The sequence below is a fragment of the Mirounga angustirostris genome, unplaced genomic scaffold (assembly GCF_029215605.1).
Source record: "Mirounga angustirostris isolate CCGP_5_RB_7025 unplaced genomic scaffold, mMirAng1.0.hap1 SCAF_17, whole genome shotgun sequence".
In the NCBI taxonomy this organism is placed as follows: Eukaryota; Metazoa; Chordata; class Mammalia; order Carnivora; family Phocidae; genus Mirounga; species Mirounga angustirostris.
The window spans coordinates 25,159,061-25,179,178 of NW_026991725.1; the positions used below are offsets into that span (position 1 = coordinate 25,159,061).

The 20,118-nt window shown below is 46.5% G+C and overlaps 1 protein-coding gene across 1 annotated transcript; it reads right to left on the reverse strand.

Moving 5' to 3' along the window:
* Positions 1 to 5,248: 5,248 nt before the first annotated feature.
* Positions 5,249 to 20,038, reverse strand: GSDMB (gasdermin B). The gene is made up of 7 exons (XM_045890229.3): positions 16,763 to 20,038; positions 13,076 to 13,247; positions 10,941 to 11,274; positions 9,391 to 9,446; positions 9,122 to 9,239; positions 8,653 to 8,728; positions 5,249 to 8,209 (listed from the first exon to the last, which is right to left on the reverse strand). The coding sequence occupies exons 1-7, from the start codon at positions 17,002 to 17,004 to the stop codon at positions 8,071 to 8,073; spliced, it is 1,137 nt and encodes a 378-aa protein (XP_045746185.1). The 5' UTR covers positions 17,005 to 20,038; the 3' UTR covers positions 5,249 to 8,070.
* Between the last annotated feature and the right edge of the window lie 80 nt (positions 20,039 to 20,118).

Sequence of the window (20,118 nt, forward strand, 5' to 3'; positions counted from 1 at the left end):
GGAGGGTCAGAGGGAGAAGCAGACACCCCGCCGAGCAGGGAGCCTGATGTGGGACTCGATCCCAGGACTCCAGGATCATGACCTGAGCCTAAGGCAGTCACTTAACCAACTGAGCCACCCAGGTGCCCTTGAAACTCTTTATTATTTGTTTCCTATTTTATAAACTTGTGACCTTTCCTTCCATTTGTTTGGATTTATTTTGCTGGCTTTTTCTAGCTTCTTGACATAATTAACTCTGATTTATTTTTCCTTTGGTCTTCTCTTCTAACATGAATAATTAAGGTGATACATATTTTTACCTCTAAAAAATAGTTAAATCACACAAGTTTGATATGTATATTTTTCTTGTTGTTAAATATCCCCAAAATTCTAATTTTCATTAGGATTTCTCCCTTGACTCATGAGTTATTTATAAATGTGTGCCTTATTTTCCTAAGATATGGTGATATTTAGTAATGTTTTGTTATTGATTTCCATGTGGTTTTTATTGCGGTCAGAGAAGATGCCATATATGATTTCATTTTTTTGAAATATGTTGAAACTTATTTTATGGCTCAACATATGGACAATGTTTATAACTATTCCAGGCATATATTCTACAGTCGTCGTTTAGTACAGCTTTCTAAATATGTCCATTAGGTTGAGTTTGCTAACCATGTTGTTCAAAACATCTATATGCTTACTGATATTTTTAGCTGCTTATTCTATCAGTTACTAAGGAGTGATTGTGTATTTGGCTGGGTTTTTTTTTAAAGATTATTTATTTATTTATTTGAAAGAGAAAGAGAGAGCAAGCAGGAACACAAGCAGGGGGAGTAGGAGAGGGAGAAGCAGGCTTCCCACTGAGTAGGGAGCCTGATGTGGGGCTCGATCCCAGGACCCTGGGATCATGACCTGAACCAAAGGCAGACGCGTAACAACTGAGCCACCCAGGCGCCCCGACTGTTTTGTTTTCTGATCTGTCAATGTTTGCCTTCTGTATTTTAAGGCTAATAGCAATTGTTTATAGCAATTCAAAATTGTTATATCTTGCTGGTAAATTGAAACTTTTATAATCATGAAGTGACCTTCTTTGCCACTAATAATACTTTATGCCTTAAATTTATTTTGCCTAGGGGCTCAGTTGTTAAGCGTCTGCCTTCGGCTCAGGCTCAGGTCGTGATCCCACAGTCCTGGGATCGAGCCCTGCATCAGGCTCCCTGCTCCTCAGGAATCCTGCTTCTCCCTCTCCCACTCCCTCTGCTTGTGTTCCCTCTCTCACTGTGTCTCTCTGTCAAATAAATAAATAAAATCTTAAAAAAAAATTTATTTTGCCTAATAGCCACACCTATTTCCCTTTGGTTAGTATTTACATATCCAATATATTTCTATCCTTTTGTTTTTAATGTTTTGTATCCTTATGTTTTAGATGTTTCATAAACAGCAAATAGATAAGATTTATCCATTCTGACAATATTGGCATTTTTACTGGTTCATTTAGCCCATGTACATGTAATGTAGTTTCTAATACATTGGATTTCATTCCATATTTTCTTTTGGGTTTTTTATTTGTTTCACTTTTATTTGTTTCACCTTTATTTGTTTCATTCATTTCTTGTATTTTTGTTGGTAGGTTTTTTCCCTCCACTGGTTTGTTTCTATTTTGTTAATGGTTATCTTAAAAGTTATAGCATGCATACTAAATGATCAAAGTCCAAAATTAAGCAATATCTTTTCTTTCTTCCCAGATAAAATATATCATTTTAATAGAAACTTTTAATAAATTCATTATAGTATTATATTATGTTATTATTATTTAACCCCACAAGATACTATTAATATTTTTAAATTATTTTTATATACAATTACTGTTCATTTATTTTTAAGTAATCTCTACACCCCACATGGGGCTTGAACTCATGACCCTGAGATCAAGAGTCACACAGTCCACTGACTAAGCCAGCCAGGTGCCCCACAATTACTGTTCATTTGGATTTAACCATATATTTACCAGGTTTTTTGTAATTATTCTTCATTACTTCTCCATTACTTCATTTACTTCTTTTTTTTTTTTTTTAAGATTTTTATTTATTTATTTGACAGAGAGAGACACAGCGAGAGAGGGAACACAAGCAGGGGGAGAGGGAGAGGGAGAAGCAGACTTCCCGCTGAGCAGGGAGCCCGATGCGGGGCTCGATCCCAGGAGCCTGACTGAGATCATGACCTGAGCCGAAGGCAGACGCTTAACGACTGAGCCACCCAGGCGCCCCTTCATTTACTTCTTAATTACTTCTCAGACCTTTCATTTGGGGTCTCTTTCCTTTTGCAAGAATTTACTTTAGTGAGAACTTACTGTTGGAAAACTCTCCCAATTTGTTTGTCTAAAAATAATTTTATTTACCTTCATTCTTTTTTTTTTTTAAGATTTTATTTATTTATTTGACAGAGAGAGACACAGCGAGAGAGGGAACACAAGCAGGGGGAGCGGGAGAGGGAGAAGCAGGCTTCCTGCAGAGTAGGGAGCCCCACACAGGGCTCGATCCCAGGACCCTGGGATCATAACCCAAGCTGAAGGCAGACGCTAACTGACTGAGCCACCCAGGCGCCCCTATTTACCTTCATTCTAAAAAGATAGTTTTTGCTAAGTATAAAATTTCAGGTTGGCAGTTATTTCAACACAGATAAAATTTCATCATCAAATGAATTCCATTAAAGTCCGTTTTAGTTAAACTGTAACTCCTTTGAAGGTAAGCAATCTTTTTCTCTGGCTGTTTTTAACATTTTATCTTTGCTGCTGTTCTGCAATTTTACTATGATTAGTCTAGATGTGGATTTCTTTTTATGGATCCTGCTGTTATTCATTGAGCTTCTTGAATCTGTGGCTTGGTATCTTTGATTAGCTCTGCAAAATTCTTAATCATTATCTCTTCAAATATTGTCTTTGCCTTAATCTCATTTTCCTCTTCTTCTGGAATTCTAATTAAACATATATTTTTTTAAGATTTTATTTATTTATTTGACAGAGAGAGACACAGCGAGAGAAGGAACACAAGCAGGGGGAGTGGGAGAGGGAGAAGCAGGTTTTCCGCTGAGCAGGGAGCCCGATGCGGGGCTCAATCCCAGGACCCTGGGATCATGACCTGAGCTGAAGGCAGACACTTAACTGACTGAGCCACCCAGGCGCCCCATAAACATATTTAATACCTATCATGCTATCCTCCATGTCTCTTGACCTCACTCCATATTTTCCATCTTTTGTCTCTCTATATTTTGAGTATTATTTTCCGATTTCAATTTCACTCTCTCCTCAGTTACATCCAATGTATTCTTTACGTATTATGTTTTTAATGTAGGATCAAATTTCTCATTTCTATAAGATATATATCTTTTCAAATATGATAGGTGACTTTTTTTTTTAAAGATTTTATTTATTTATTTGAGAGAGAGAGAATGAGAGACAGAGAGCATGAGAGGGAAGAGGGTCAGAGGGAGAAGCAGACTCCCTGCCGAGCAGGGAGCCGGATGCGGGACTCGATCCCGGGACTCCAGGATCATGACCTGAGCCGAAGGCAGTCGCTTAACCAACTGAGCCACCCAGGTGCCCCGATAGGTGACTTTTTAATAGTTTCTTATTGCCATTGGTATTATCAAGCTCATTTTCAAATTTCTTTAAATGTAATGAGCATATATTTATAATCTAGTCTAATAATTCCAATAATGATATCCTCTTTCTGCTGTTTGTTGTTTCTGCTTATTCTTGTCATTTCTTTATATGCTTTGATATTTTTTACCACTCATTTTCTTTAAAAAGTTATTTGTGGAAATGAAGATGACTTCTTCCAGAAAAGACTTGTGTTTAATTCTGACTGACATCTAGGGACACAACCAATCCTGGACCCTCTCAAACTAAGTTTGCAATTTGAGATTCTCTGAAATACCCAGATGATGCAAATCCAGGCTGAGTTCTCTGAAAACACAGGTCTATGGCCATAATATTTCAGAAATTTTTTCTTTCTTTCTTTTTTTAACCTCTTCTTCACTCAGTACCAAGAGTCTTCTCTTTATCCCCTGCAGGTGAGGCAAGAGTATGGGTTTCCTGATGATTCACTTTTACCTCAGTGATGTAGCATTTTGAGATTCCAGTTTAATATGGGAAAGATCTCCTTTAATGAGATTCCCCACCTGAGTGGGTCCTTGGCCTTGACTTCTGGATTCATCAATCCACAAAGCTGGCCAAACTGAAGCCCCAGCTTGCCTGGATTTGCAAATCTCAGTCTCCTTCATGTGGGGCAAAATTGCATTAGTGTTCTGATACTTCACTTATCTCCCTGGGTCTCCCTTTTCCTTATATTTTGGCTTGAGCTTCTTGTCAGCAATTTGATGATTTTTATGAATGGTTTTAAATGATCTTATCCAGGGGCACCTGGCTGGCTCAGGCAGAAGAGCATGCAACTCTGATCTTGGGGCCATGAGTTTGAACCCCATGGTGGGTGTAGAGATTACTTAAATAAATAAAACTTTAAAAAAATAAATTATCTTAACCAGCATTTTAAACTGTTTTCTATGGGAGAGCTAGAGCAAATAATCTAGTTTACTGGATTTAAACCCTGTTCTCCAGAAACAAGTTTGGTATCACCATTCTTGAATGTTCTTCACCTATCTCATATCTAGAAGTTTTTACTACCTCACATAGTTTCAGCCTCTATCTATCTTGCTTGTGCTTCTCTCCCTCCATTCTTTCTCCTTTCACTGTCCCTCTCCTCCATCTTAGGAGCGAAATCAATAAATTCCTTGATCTGTTTCCTACAAAGTAGTTTTCCCCTTTATCCAAGACATCCAACTCCATAGGATCGTATCTACCTCCAGCTAGCTTAACTAGCATTTCTCCAAAAGGGTTTCCTTCCCCAAAAGGGTAAGCACAGTGTGTTTAGAAGTCTCTAACTCAGCCTGGAGAGATATAGAAACTATCAGAAGTGGGTATTGCTTGAGCTAAGAGTTCTGAAGAATGAGTAAGTGGAATCTCCCACATCTCTCCAAGCTCAAATAATGACTATCTCAACTGCCCCCATTTCAAAGCCATCTCTATCACAGTTTCAGCTGCTGAAACAGGAAATTCCTTACAGACATATGCAGTTAATGTATTGAATTTCACATTGGAATCAGGAATGTGAGATAAGGGAAATCCGTAGATTAAATATGAACCTCAAGTTTCTGAGTCAGTGTAACCTCCCTTAGACAAGTAGTCCCTTGTTGAGACTCTGAGAGGACAGAACAAAATTTCCTAGTGGCAATTGGTAGTTCTGAAGTTGAGCCAGCCTCATGAAATTCTGGATCTGTCTCCCAAATCTTCCACCAACTCCAAGGTACTTCTGAAGAAAACAGTTGTTTACAGAGCCCTAGCAAAGAAAAGTTAGATTTCAACCCTGTTCTCCAGTAACTTTCACATCAGTGAAACAGACATATGTACTGATAATTTCAGTACAATATGATGAGTGCCATAGTAGAGATGTATTTAATGTGTTATGGGCCATACAGAAGAAGTAACCCAATTCTTTGGGTAACTGGGATGACTACTGAAGAAGAGATATTTGAACTGTAGCTTAAAGGACGGATAAGGTGGGGAAAGGTAGGGACGCCTGGCTGGCTAAGTTGGAAGAGCATGCAACTCTTGATCTCGGGGTCATGAGTTTAAGCCCCACATTGGGTATAGAGATTACTTAAATAAATAAATAACTTAAAATTTCCCCCCCAAAATATAAATAAATAAATAAATAATAAATAAGCAGGCAAGCATGTCATTGTACAAGTAGATGTTCAAATAAAAGGCCAATAGTTTGGTGTGGCTGGAATCCGAATTTAAGGAAGAGGGAAGGGGACAATGTCAGAGGTAAGAGGGAACCACCCTGTTATCTTTCACTAAACACTTTCATAAGTACCCTGTATTTTTTAAATAACATTCTTCCTAGTTTGTACTTCTTGTTCAATGTCTGTTCTTCACAATATTCTTCCTTAGTACTGGGACATTAATAAATACTATCTAAAATTAATAACTCAAGAACAAATATAAGAATATCATTTTTAGTTGTAATAATAACAAGAACTAAAACTAAATAATAACAAGAACTGGGGCACCTGGGTGGCTCAGTCGTTACGCGTCTGCCTTCAGCTCAGGTCATGATCCCAGGGTCCTGGGATCGAGCCCCGCATCGGGCTCCCTGCTCGGCAGGAGACCTACTTCTCCCTCTCCCACTCCCCCTGCTTGTGTTCCCTCTCTCGCTGTCTCTCTCTCTGTCAAATAAATAAATAAAATCTTTAAAAATAAATAAATAATAACAAGAACTAAAGTTTAGTGACTATCTAAAGAAAGTGGGACTATGTTATAGGGTAAAGGGATTTGAGAGGAAACATTTTTTTTAAATATTTCAGTGAAGTATACTGATTTAAATGTTAGCACAATCAGTCTTTATATATTTCCAGAACCCCAGAAGATTCCCTTATGCCTCTTCTCAGTTAAGACTATTCAAACACTAAGATAACCACTATTTTGAGTTCTACCACCATTACTTAGTTTTCCCTGCTCTTGAGCCTCATATAATGGAATCATACAGTATTGTGGTGGTCATGGAGGATTTTCTTTAAGAGAACCTGCTGCAGGAAGCACAGTTAACTAAGAGCCTCTATCTGCTGCCTTGTAGATCTCCCTCCTGAGATCAAGCTTTCCTGGGCTGCTTCTAGCCAAAGGCTGAGCATGGGGGTGGATATTAGAGCCTGGCCAATCCTGCCTGATGGGGACTCCTCCAGTAGACCACCTCTGCTCAGGTCTGAGCAAAGAGACTCTCAGAAGTGCCCTACAGTCTGAGACTCTTCCTACTCAATCCTTCCCTCCTTCTCTCCTTTCATACGTTTTAGACCTGCATTGAAGCCTTGCCATTCCTGCTCCCTCGCCCTTTATTCTTCACAGGCTCTTCCCTTACTAAGACTTTTGCACATCCAATTCTATTTTGGCACCTGCCTCTCAGAGGACTCAAACATAAATATGTTCTTTTGTGTCTGGATTTATCTGCTTAGCACTGTGTCTGTGAAAGTCATCCATATTGTTATGTGTAGCAGTAATTGGTTCTCCTTTCTTGCATAAATATGCCACAATATATGTATCCATCCTAAAGTTATTGGACATTTGAGTAGTGTTCAGCTTGGGGCTCTTATGCTCATGTTTTTGTATATGCGTGTCTTTTGGTGGAGACATGCACTCCTTTCTCTTGGGTATGTGCCTAGGAAGTGGAGTGGCTGGCTCATAGGCATGTGTTTAGATTTAGCAGATACCGTCAAACAATTTTCTAAAGCAGTTCACTCCCAACAGCACTTATGAGAATTCCTGTTGCATATAATATTTTTACCAATCTAAAAGAAAAAACAACTCGAGTACCAAAGACAGAAATCAAATTTGTTGTATCATCCTAGCTTCATGTTTAAATTACCATTTTAGACACTGCTTCACAGGAAGACTGTTAACGTAGCCCCAAATTGTTAACAGTGGTTATATTAGAGGAAGAAGGGGAGATCACCTTTGAATTTGAGAAATATTTGAAATACTTTACAACAAGCATATATTTCTTTTACTTTTAATTACCTTGTCTTAAAAAATATTAAAGAGAAAACGTTCATGATGAGAGAACAGCAGTCTCCTCCCACACTCCCCACTCCCCTCAGGCCCACACCTCCCGGCTTGAATGCCTTTAATTACCTTCTAGTTTCCAAAGATGTGTTAGAATCTCTTATCTGCTGCCCCGTTCTCTTTATCATTGTGGGTTTACATCTTTTCTATTGTTTTACTTTATTTAGTGAGGTTTCAAGAGGGAGAGAAAATTAATATGACCAATCTGCCACTTTTAGTCAGAAGCCCATGCATACAATCCAGGCTGACTTTTGGACATTATCATGTAGGGGAAGTGATGTATTGAAAAACAGTTGGCTGTTTGTTATAAAGACACTGTTCTGGTGATGGGGGGCGGGGCGCTGGGGGTCAGGGATGGCCTGAGAGGGGAGCACCCAGAGGCTTGTGGGGAGAATGGTTCAAGGGCTAACATATAGTTAGGAAGGCACCGAGGTCGGCTTCTCACCCAGCTGCAGCAGGAGGGAGAGAGCAACACAGAGGGCACAGAGAAGTCGTGCGTTGGGGTCCCAGCCCATATCATGGGGCTGCTCACTCCAGTTCTGCTCCAGGACAGATCTACCTGGAAAGAAACATACCAGACTGTAAAGCTAGGAACAAGGAGACATACCAGAAATGGCAAATACTTGGCCACACTTCTTGATCCTGGGTGGTGGCAGATGTAGTAATCCATTATGGCACTTTTTCCTGCAGATCCTGGAAAGCCTTATACTCGCTCAACATAGTGACAGGCACTGCTGATCAGTGTTGGCACTGCCATCCTGGGACTAACAGCTCCCCCCACCCCACCCCACCCCCGCCCATAGGCTAGCAACAGAGTCTAAAAAGCCCACCCCAAGTTGTCTTGGAAACCAAGTGTTCCAGGGAATTGCCACAGGCCAGCTGAATGGATGCGAGCCGACAGAGAGCTATGAAGTAGGAAGAACTGTACCCTGGGACTTCTGAGTCCCTTGCGAGCACGGCCATTCACTTCTACTCTGACCCTGGCCCTCAGCCCAGGCTGTCTTACCTGGTCCTTCAACAGGGGCAGGGTCCCCTTCTCTAGGGCCTCAGCCACAAGGTGCTGCTCCTCAGACGCTCTGGAGGCAAAAAAGAGGGTGAAGAGGGTGGCTGGCAGAGAGGAGAAGCACCCAGTGGGTGGGGGCTTCAGTGTCTCATCAGACCTGGGACAAGCACCAGAAGGAGGTTCCAGAGGGCCCCTGGCAGTGACAGATGAGTTATTCCAAATGGGCTCTTGCTATGGCGCCTGCTTCCCTCTTAGCCTGCAGGAGGCCAGACTGTGCCAGGAGGTAGAGGAGGCATCCCCTAATCCCTGGCCTAGGGAAAATGGCCATGTTCTAAAATGTGAAGGTCTATCATGCACAAAATGTAAAAGGCAATGTATGCCCCCTTCCTCCTAGGATTTGAATCCCCACAGACCCTCTGCTCCGCAATTCCTCCACACCAGCATACAGCCACATCCCTCCTCACTAATCAAAGCATCCAGGATATCCAGAATGGATTCTGTATGTGCCTTTACCAAGAACCCAGCAGCATTGAAAAGGCTACTTATGAGAAGACCCGCTAGACCCTCCATCTCTAGATGAGTCTAGACCCAGAGATCAGAACCTCAAACACCTAGGGCCAGGAAATAGGGAAATGAGCACCAGTCCCACTTTAGCAGAGAGTGGCAACTGCCCTCTGAGGCAGCTTAGCACATCTTTTTGTTCCTTCTCAGTCAGATCCTACAGGCCTCTCACCATGTCCTGCTCCTTCTCCTTCATGTTTCTGAAATCCTCTAAACTCAAGGACTTCCCTGTAGAGACAGCAATTAAGAGCTCAACTTACCCTTGGGGCGCCTCGGTGGCTCAGTCGGTTAAGCAGCTGCCTTTGGCTCAGGTCATGATCTCGAGGTCCTGGGATCGAGCCCCACGTCAGGCTCTGTGCTCAGTACAGAGTCTGTTTCTCCCTCTCCCTCTGCTACTCCCCCTGTTCGTGTTCTTTCTCTCTCTCTCTCTCTCAAATAAATAAAAATCTTAAAAAAAAAACTCGACTTACCCAGCCAACAAGGGTTTTTTTCCTGCCCACACACCGATTCCCACCCCCGGGTGCACCCTATTCTATTCTCAACCCTAAGAACCCTATAATTCCGGGCCATTTGTTATGCTCTTTTAAAAAACAGTATCCTTGCCCATTCTGGAAGGATGAACAGAAGGCCTAGAAGCCACTCACCTTCTGGAAAGGCTTTTGTGTTGCAAGAAACAAATTATCTAAACTAGTGCCAGAGAGAGAGAGAGAGAGAACCAATTCTCAGAAAGACAAATTCTTTCTCTGTCTCTGTAAGTTCCTCTTTCATGTTTCTCCCCAATCCTTACACTCTGCCCCTCACCAAAACAAAAAATAAAAACAAACTAACTCAGAAAGAGATAGGCATTAACACCTCTAGCTAGGGAAGGATTTGTGTCATGGTGGGGCAAATCCTGGGTGTCTGAGCAAAGAGCCTCAGTCCTCCTACCCAGCCCTGAGCCCTCCCCCTTCCCTGGAACTTCCCCCTACCTTCAAGCTCACCAGGGCCCCTCCAGGCTGACACAGAGCCTAGCTGAACCTCCCCCCACCTCCCCTGCCCCCACCAGGCCTTGCTTACTCATTCTTCCCAGGCTGGGGAAGATGAGCTGCTTTACTCCATAGCCCAGGACCCCCTTTAGGAGGTTGGTCACTCACCTTTGGTGTTAGGAGAAAAGAGCTCATATTGATTAATCCCTAGGTGCTTTGCGTGGTTGTCTTGCTAGATCTCCCAAACAATCCCTGTTTTACAGATGAGAGAACTGAGACTCAAAACAGATCAGTAGGGGCACCTGGGTGGCTCAATGAGATGAGCATCTGACTTTGGCTCAGGTCATGATCCCAGGGTCCTGGGCTCCCCCGCAGTTGGGCCCCCTGCTCGGTGGGGACTCTGCTCCTCCCTTTCCCTCTGCCCCTCCCCCTGTTCGCGTGCTCTCTCTCACTCTGTCAAATAAAATCTTAAAAAAAAAAAAAAGATCAGTAGGTAAGCCACTTTCACAGTGTACAAAGTAGCAGAGCTGAAATATGAACCCACATCTGACCCCAAAACTCATGTCGTTTCCACTGTTGATTCAATAAATGTCTATTGAGGACCTTTTTATTCCAGGCACTGTGGCTCCTGCCTTCCTATCTCTCAGAAAAGGAGGCAGACAATAAGCAAAAAATCCCCATGTAATTATGAACCGTGAGAAACGCTGAGAAGCAAATGAAAACAGGGCATCACATGAGAGTAACAGTGGAGGGACTTAGCAATGCCACACACACTTTCTTGGAGCAAGAAGAGAAGGCCTAAGAAGGCCCAGGAGCAGCTGAGATTGCTCAGGGAGGTCTGGAAGAAGCGCTGAAGAGCCTGAGGTCTGGGCTGGCATCCCCTGACCTACCATGGGTGGGTCAAGGCTTGGTTTGCTCGCCGGCCCTGCCCCCCAGGGTCCTAACCTTGCATTCACCCGGCTCCACAACGTACACAGCCGTTCACTTTTCAGGGTTTCCTTCCTTGCCATCTCCAGAATCTCTGTCACCAGATACAGGTCTGCTCTCATTCTCCGGATTGATTGCAACAAAGTGGGGAGTCTTCTCCTCAGCTTCCTGGAGGGAGCAGAGGGGGGACTAGAGCTCAGGATCCCAGGAGCCCCACCTACCAGTGACATTTCTCCCTCTCCTTCAACTAGTTCCTATTTGAGATGGAGTGTCTCTGAGGCTGGAAAACCAAGGCAGATGGCACCCCATCATAGTTCACTGTACCCATGGGGCAAGGAAGTGGGAAGTGGGAAGGGAACTCAGTAGCATCTCTGGAAGATTATAGTGTGCCAGCACCATGAGATACTCCCCACATCGTTTCGCTGCCCCCTCACCTCAATTCTATGATGTAGGCAGAACTGCACCCATTTCTCATGAGGAAATTGAGGCCTAGAGACAGGTTGTGAATGGTCCGGGGTCACACAGCTAGTAAGTGTAGAGTTGGAATTCAAACCCTAGTCTGTATGAGTCCAAAGCATGGGCCCTTCCCGTGGCACTGAGACATGCATTTTCCCAGGTCATAACACCCACTTCTCTGAGATGTGGCTACAATTCCTCACATTGGTCCCTGGGACCTGGCCACACTGTCCACAGCCTTGGGCTCCAGAAGACATCTTTGATTCCATAAGGATATAAAAATAACTTGATGGAACGTCATCCAAATTTGCAACCAAAAGACCCTCAAGGAAGACCTACATCCTTGCCTCTGCTAAACTCCCTCTACCTAATAACCTCCCCCCAATTCTTTATACACACACCACAGAGCCTCATTCTAGAAACAACAGGCATTCTAGAAAAAGACTGAGCTCCCTTAGAAAAACTCCAAAGACCCCTCCCCAGCAACACTATGGTAGGGAGGGGTAGTTCAAAGGATCAGTAAAATTTCAGTGTAAGTCTTTCACTTTTTAACTAAAAAAGGAAAACAAAAGGCATCACCGGGGCGCCTGGGCCGCTCAGCTGGTTAAGCGACTGCCTTCGGCTCAGGTCATGATCCTGGAGTCCCACGTCAGGCTCCCTGCTCGGCAGGGAGCCTGCTTCTCTCTCTGACCCTCCCCTCTCTCATGCTCTCTGTCTCATTCTCTCTCTCAAATAAATAAATAAAATCTTAAAAAAAAAAAAAGGCATCACCGCACTCAAGGAGGGCTAGCCCTGAGCAAGGTTGAGTCTCCTCCCTTGAGCTGCTCCATAGTTTCCGACAACTTCAGCAGGGAAAGAAAACACCAACAACAAAGTCCCTGCTGAGGGGGAAGGCTGGTGATGTCCCTGTAAGTCCCTTGGAAGCACCATGCCCAGGGCCATCAGAACCTCTGTGGCGCTCCGGGGTGGGGTGGTGGCACTTTCTGTGCAGGAAGCGTACTGTGCAGGGGTGCTTTGATTTCATTGCACTTCGTTTCGGCTGTCTTACTGAGCACCTACTGCGCCCTGGGGATAAACACAGCGGTTAGTAAAGCCAGTCCCGCCCGGTCGCAAGCTGTTCCGTACTCCACGGAGGGAGGCGGCATGGCTTGCCACAGGCGGAGTGCCCTGCACAAAGCACAGATCTGGGCAACTCAGTAGGAGGACAAAGGAGAGTGGCCTCTTGAAACCAGCAGGTTTTGGTCCAAGTCGGAGGAATCAATCACCCTGGAGGCTAGCAGGATGCAAGTGAGTTGGGGGTGTCTCAAGGTTTCCTGGAGGCTGATGCAGGAAGACTGAGAAGGCTTCCTGAAGGGGGAAGAGGACGGCAGGCTTGAGTGAGGAGCGGGCTCGGGGAGGGTTGGGAGTAGGGTGTGAGGGTCTGCACCGGCCAGGACCCTCCACCTCAGATGCCCTCGGTGCTCCAAGTGGGCGCTCCCCTTCTTCCTCCCCACGCTGCCCAACTCCAGCCTCCCGGTGCTCAAGAGAATCCAGATATTGTTGGGGTATCCGGGGCTCCAATATCTTGACTCTCTGCTTGTGGGACCTGTGGAAGGCCCCTACAGTTGTTATTTCTTTGGGCAATTTCACTGTCAACATTCCCTTTGAGTCTACCATGTCCAGAACTTGGAACTCAGCCTTTGGAGTTTTCTGGAAAGAGAAGGGTAAAGGTCATGCTGAGGCTGACCCAAAAGATCTCTCTCCAGGGGCGTCTGGGTGGCTCAGTTGGTTAAGCGACTGCCTTCGGCTCAGGTCATGATCCTGGAGTCCCAGGATCGAGTTCCGCATCGGGCTCCCTGCTCGGCAGGGAGTCTGCTTCTCCCTCTGACCCTCCCCCCTCTCATGTGCTCTCCCTCATTCTCAAATAAATAAATAAAATTAAAAAAAAAAAAAAGATCTCTCTCCAGAAAAGCCTCCCTGGAGCAGCCCCACCCTGGGCTCCCCTCCACAATCCCCTTCCCTTCTGAGCCACCTCCAGCTGCGGCTCCCAGGAGACACTGTGGTCACCAGGAGTCATCACGGGGTCACACAATCCTGAGTTTGAACCTCTTCTGCCACCTTCTTACCAAATGACCTTGGATAAGTCACTCTCACTCTTTGAATCTGTTTCTTCATCCATAGAAGAATACTGATAGTACCTACTTCCTGAACTTGAGGAAATTAAATAAAACAATGCAGTTTAGCACTTATTAGCAAAATGCCTTGCAAACATACTAAATGCTCAATAAATGTGAGCCAGTCCTATTTAACTATTTAAGAGGCTGCAATGAGACAAGGAAAAGTAAAGCTAAAGAATTAGGAGTTGGGCAATAGGAACTAAGCAGAGTCTAGTCTCTGGCGTTTGTACGAACCTGTGCAGGTATGAAGTCAAGCAATTCTGGAAAGTCACCCATCCGTGCGGACTCTGCCCAGACGGATGAGGCCCTTCCATAAGGGCCTGGCTTACCAGGCCTAGCGCTTTCTCTAAGACCACCCAGATGCGAACGTACAGAGGAGGAAGAGCTTCTACTGCTAGGTTGGGGGGTGGGGGGCAGGGCTGGATCTCCATAGAAACATGCATTTTGGAACTGGTGGAAACGTGACAGAACTGGAAACATGCCTCAAATCAGTCCTATGTGTGTGACTCTAACGTCCGGGCCCATTTGTTTCTTGAGCAACGTACCAGGCTGCATGTACCTTGTCCAAGAGGAAAGAGAAATGAAACGTTACGCACAAAAACAGCATAGTATGGAGAAGGGGGAGAAAGGCTAACTTTACAGGAGAGAAACTTTAGATAAACACCACGTCAGCCAGGTGACCAAGGTCAACACCAACAGTGATCAGTCATGTTGATAGCACATCCCCTTGCTATGACGCAGGGCGAATGGCACTTTACCTCTATGGTCTCCCTCCCCAAAACCCATTGCCTCCGTCTAGCCGTGCGAAAAAAACATCAAGCAAGGGCACCTGGGTGGCTCAGTCGTTAAGCGTCTGCCTTCGGCTCAGGTCATGATCCCGGGGTCCTGGGATCAAGCCCCACATCAGGCTCCCTGCTCGGCGGGAAGCCTGCTTCTCCCTCTCCCGCTCCCCCTGCTTGTGTTCCCTCTCTCGCTGTGTCTCTCTGTCAAATGAATAAATAAAATCTTAAAAAAACAAAATCAAGCAAATTCCAGTAGACAAGCATCCTACAATATCCCTGACCAGTCCTCCCGAAAACTGTCAAGGTCATCAAAAAGGAAAGCCTGAGGAATTGTCAGAGCCAAGAGAAGCCTCAGGAGATAAGATAACTAAAGGTAATGTGGTATCGTGGATGAGATCTTGGAACAGAAAAAGGATATTAGGTAAGAACCAAGATAACCAGAGTGAAGTATGTGGACTTTAGTTAACGGGAAAACAAAACAAAACAAAAACCTATGCACACTTTAACCATACCATCAGCACCATATAGTTAAAAAATAAATAATCTTTCATTTGTAAGGTTTTTTTTTTAAGTTTGGTTTCACCTCTGCCTCTGAATTTTTTATGCAAACAGACAAGACTTTCCCTTAAAGGAAGTTAACTGACTTAGTTGATTTTTTTCCGTACTTAACGCTCTCCCCTGTCCATGGGGAGTCATGGCAAAACATCCGAATCCTAGTTTAAAGTGTTTTTTTTTTCTGTTTTCAATGAACAGGTCATTTAGCAAACTGTTTTTTGGTTTTTGGTTTTTGTGTGTGTTTTTTTTTTTTTTGAGAACCAGCTTTTATTAAATTGCCTCTTGGCAATTTGCTTCTCAGAGAATTAACTCAGAGTCTTTGAAAAATGATAACCTTGAAGTTTGCCTGAAGCCCCTCGCTTTCTTAACGAAACTCCACTTGTGGAAAGGCCCACCACCTCCAAGTAATCTGGGCCCTGCTCTTGGTGACGTAACGGCAGTACCTGGCAAATGGCAGGTGCTCTGAAACTGTGCAGTGGTGCTCTTCAGATTCTTTTCCATCTCTTGGTGAGATGTAGGGGCTGTAGCAGAGATGTGTGAGCCGGAAAAGTCCTCACCCTCCGGTGTGAGACACTGAAGTAAGTCTCCCAGTGAGGGTTCAACAGCACTTACCCTGGGGCTCCTGAAATCCAAAAAAACTGAATTGGGAGGCAGGGGAATGGAACAGACTCCTCTATAAATCCTGCAAGTCCTTAGGGAGCCCTGGTCACCTACTCAGTCATGATCTCCGGGGAATAGGAGGGGCAACAACCAGCAGCAGAAGGATGGGGCTGAACTATGACTGCATGCTCCTTCTGCACAGCCACTGTGATAAATGATTTACCTAATTTGTCTCATTTGATTTTTGCAAGTCTTTTCAATTTGACAGATGAGGAAACAGACTTAGAGGGAGAAAGCAACTTGTCCAGGGGTCACCCAGCTGGTAGAAGGCAGAGCCAGGCTTAGAAACCAGGTGCTCTCGGCTCTAAGGCCTGTGTCCTTTCTTAACCACTAAGCAAATTGCCTCCATTTATTTATCCATCTAAATGATAAACATATAAACACACCAGAAGATCTCAGCTAATTTAAAAGTGAATTTTTTTTTTTTAAAGATTTTATTTATTTATTTGAGAGAGAGAATGCGAGAGAGAGAGAGCACAAGACGGGGGAGGGTCAGGGGGAGAAACAGACTCCCTGCTAAGCAGGGAGTCCGATGTGGGACTTGATCCCGGGACTCCAGGATCATGACCTGAGCCGAAGGCAGTTGCGTAACCAACTGAGCCACCCAGGTGCCCTAAAAGTGAATTATTTACAAAGGGGAAAACATGGGAAAGGAAGACAATTTAGGAATAATTTCCAATAAAAATAAATTTCCACTAAAGGAACAGGGGAAAGTTCCTTTCTCCCCATGCATATTTTTTTGTGCATTTTTTTTTAAGATTTTATTTATTTGATAGAGAGACAGCGAGAGAGGGAATACAAGCAGGGGGAGTGGGAGAGGGAGAAGCAGGCTTCCCGCTGAGCAGGGAGCCCGATGCGGGGCTCGATCCCAGGACCCCAGGATCATGACCTGAGCCAAAGGCAGACGCTTAACGACTAAGCCACCCAGGCGCCTCTTGTGCATTTCTTTTGTGCATTTTTTCAGGTTTTTATTTAATTCCAGTTAGTTAACATCTTTTGTGCATTTCTTAAACATGTGCATGGCCATCTCTTACTCCTCATACTGACCTTGGGGCCCAGAACCCAGCTTATCAAACAGCCCTTTGCCCTTCCCTCTCTCCAGTATGTCCTCCAGGGTGAGGTCTGTCCTGTGGTACTGGTGCCCCCAGAAATTTCTCCTCCCCCTCACCAGAGAGCAGCAGTGAAATCTGTCAGCATCAAGGATGCTTCTGACAGCAATCATATCCCCTCCAGCATCCATCTCTTGGACCACAACTCTTGTGATTTCCTCAAATACGCTCCACATTGTGCCTGGACCAACTGGAGAAAAAGAAGCTAGTATCAGTTTGGAGGAGGGGGATATTGGTTCAGGTTTTTAAATCTACCTTTGGCAGCCTGGGCTCAATGAAGACCCAAAGTTCTAGAACAATCAGGACTTGGAATTATTTGCCTTCCCTGTTTCTAGACAGTGAGGTAGTCACTACACACTAAGGAGGGTGACCATCACAAATGTTAGATTCTCCTCTGTCCTTTAGAGAACACTTCTAGAGGAAAGATGGAGCAGTGATTACCCCAAATGGAAAGGAGAGCGAGACCTATTTTCTGCCATCTCCCACAGCCGAGTTGCCCCTTTGCTCAGAGGGGCCTGAGGGGTAGGAAGGCAGGCTCACCATCTTCCAGCTAGAGCCCCACCAGTGTTGATGAACAGAGGACCCAGGAAGGGGTGCCATACCTCACATTGCCAACCCCAATGATTACTTCTTCCCTTGGCTCTGACTCCTGGGCTTCCCTCCCTTGCTGTATTCTGCAAGTCAGTGGATGGGTGTTCTTACCAACCGTTTCCCAATGAGATAGTAGTAAGTCGGCCTCAGAAGGAAACAAGAGACAAAGGATGGAGTGTAAGAGTGGCTTGGGGGTGGGTGCCCTGTGTAGCCCAGGTCCTGTCTCTTCAGTTACTGGTCAGCCTCTGAAGGGTTCCTTTACTCTGGGTAAAATAAAATGAATCCCAAAAGCCCACCTGGGGCATCTCCCCCACCCACTCTCCCCTTCACCCACTCCTGGTCTACAATTGGCCCCTGTACCTCTCTAGCTCCCCATACGGGACCCTCCATAGGCCCATTACCAGTGCAACCGGACACATACAGCTGGTCCTTCCCTGTTTCTACTCAGCAGGAGCTCTTTGTCCCCACCATACTGGACCCTTCAGGTGCTCTTACCTCCAAATCCTTCTTTTTTTTTTTTTTTAAGATTTATTTATTTATTTGAGAGAGAGAGAGGCAGAGGGAGAGAGGGAATCTCAAGCAGACTCCCCAGTGAGTGTGGAGGCTGATGCAGGGTTCAGTCTCACAACCCCGAGATCATGACCTGAGCCAAAATCAAGAGTCAGATGCTTAACTGAGCCACCCAGGTGTCCTGCCAAATCCTTCTCTTTCTCTCCCCTTCCTTCCCTCTGCAACTCCTTCCTCTTGAGGTCTGTTTCCCTTTCTTCAGGCGCCTCTGCTTTCCTCCTGGGGCCAGGACACCCCTCACAGGCTTTCTGGGCTCCGCCTCCCCACCTCTGGCCACCTTCCCTAAGTCCCTTCCGGCTGGCCCAGGCACCTACTCACCCATCATGGTGGCCAGCTCTCAGCTCACTCCCAGCCTGGGAATTCCTCTGGGTGCCCAGAAAGGCAATGCCCAGGACCCACAGGCCCATCCCAGGGGCCACTCACCCCAGCTGCTCACCAGGAATGGCAGCCGTGAGAATCCCCTCTGTAAGATCCCTGCACAGATGCCGGCCACTGTGTCTCAGGAGGCCCTGGGAAGGGAACTGAAAGAACTGGAAAGCTGGGTAGGGCTAGGGGCCCCACCTCTCGGGCGTTCAGATAAGCCACGTTCTGGCCGGGCTGGAGGCAGATAAGGCCCGCAGTTAGAAACTCTTCCTGCCTCTAGAACTCGGAGCAGGACAGAGAGATACCTATGTATTCCCCTGGTACGTATTCGAGGTGCGTTTGGGCCAGAGAGCAGTGCAGAAGGAGGCATACTGGGCCTCCAAGCGCGATCCAAGCGCCAGCAGGCGACGGCTGTGGGTGTGCCAGGGATATGAGGAGGGCGCTCGAGCCGGAACCAGCTACCAAAATGCCACGCTGTGGTGGGCAGGGCTGGAGACCGAGGGCGAAAGCCGCTAACAGCTGAGGGGAACAGGCCGGCCAGCAGGGAGGACTCGGCCTCCCTCCCGTGCTCCCACGTAGCCCTCCCGGCGATGCCTCCGCCTGTGTTCTCCGCCCACGTCCTTCTCCAGGCAGAGGCCTCCGGCCCCCACCCCCCAGTCCTCAGAGACAACCACCGAGTGAGCCCGGCCTGTCTTCTGGGACAAGCAATGTTTAAGGAGACGATTGCCGTAGTAACAACAGGAATCATACTAACGTGGCCACCCCGTATGAAGTACTTACCAGGTGCCGGGTGTTGTGCTTACCCTCCCAACAGCCCCGACTCGGATTATCCTTCCAGTGCAGAGGAAGAAACTGAAGCTCACAGAAGCGAGGCCACGAGGCCACTAAGCGGCAGAGCAGGATTTGACCACCGGTGATTGTTGATGTGCGCCGGACCCTCACCCTGACTGCGCTCCTGCAAGTGCATGGAAGCTCCCAGGGCACCCCCACCCTCACCACTGGGCCCAGGGGGCCGTATTCCTCCACCCAGCGTTGTGTGGGCCTCGCTCGCTGCACTTGGGCAAAGACCCTGCGCTCCTCCCGGCACCCACTCCAAGGACACTGACGCTGGCCCAGAGCCAGAGAGGGGCCCAGAATGCCCAGGGCGGCTCCTCCCTTCTACCTAGCACCTGGTTCTGCAGAGAGAGTGCACAGTGAAAGGCCCAGAAGCCCAAAGATCGGAGTTCCCTCACTAAAGGGCTCCCTCCTTTCCTGGCCCGGAGAGCCTAAACAAGTCTTGGAGGCTTACCTCCTCCCTCCCCAACCCCCCCACTCACGCTCGGGGGAGGGAGAGGAGGCACCAGTTCCCCTGAAGGCAGAAAGGCCAGGAGGAAATGCAGTCCTCCCAGGGAGGGAGCACTGAGGGAAGAGAAGTGAGAACGGGGAAGGCATCCTGAGGGAAGGACTGGGCACCCCTCGGGACTCCGGCTTCATTCACGAGTCACTGATCCCCTTCCTGGCCATGACAACCCGGCGCAGCCAGCCCCAGGAGACCAGAGGTGTAAGTTCAGACAGAGGAACCGGCAAGAAGGTCCGAGAGCAGAACCCTGCCCTCTGGCCTGCAGCTGCCTCCGCCAGTTCCCTCCCAGCCCCTCCGACTCGCTCTGCCCAGGAGGGCGGCAGCAGGAAGAGCCGCAGCCCCAGAGCCCCGGCCGCCATCTAGGCAGAGGGTCCCGATGCTCGCACACTGGCCTCAGCAGGAGCTGTGGCCCAATCTCCTGCCCCCTCCC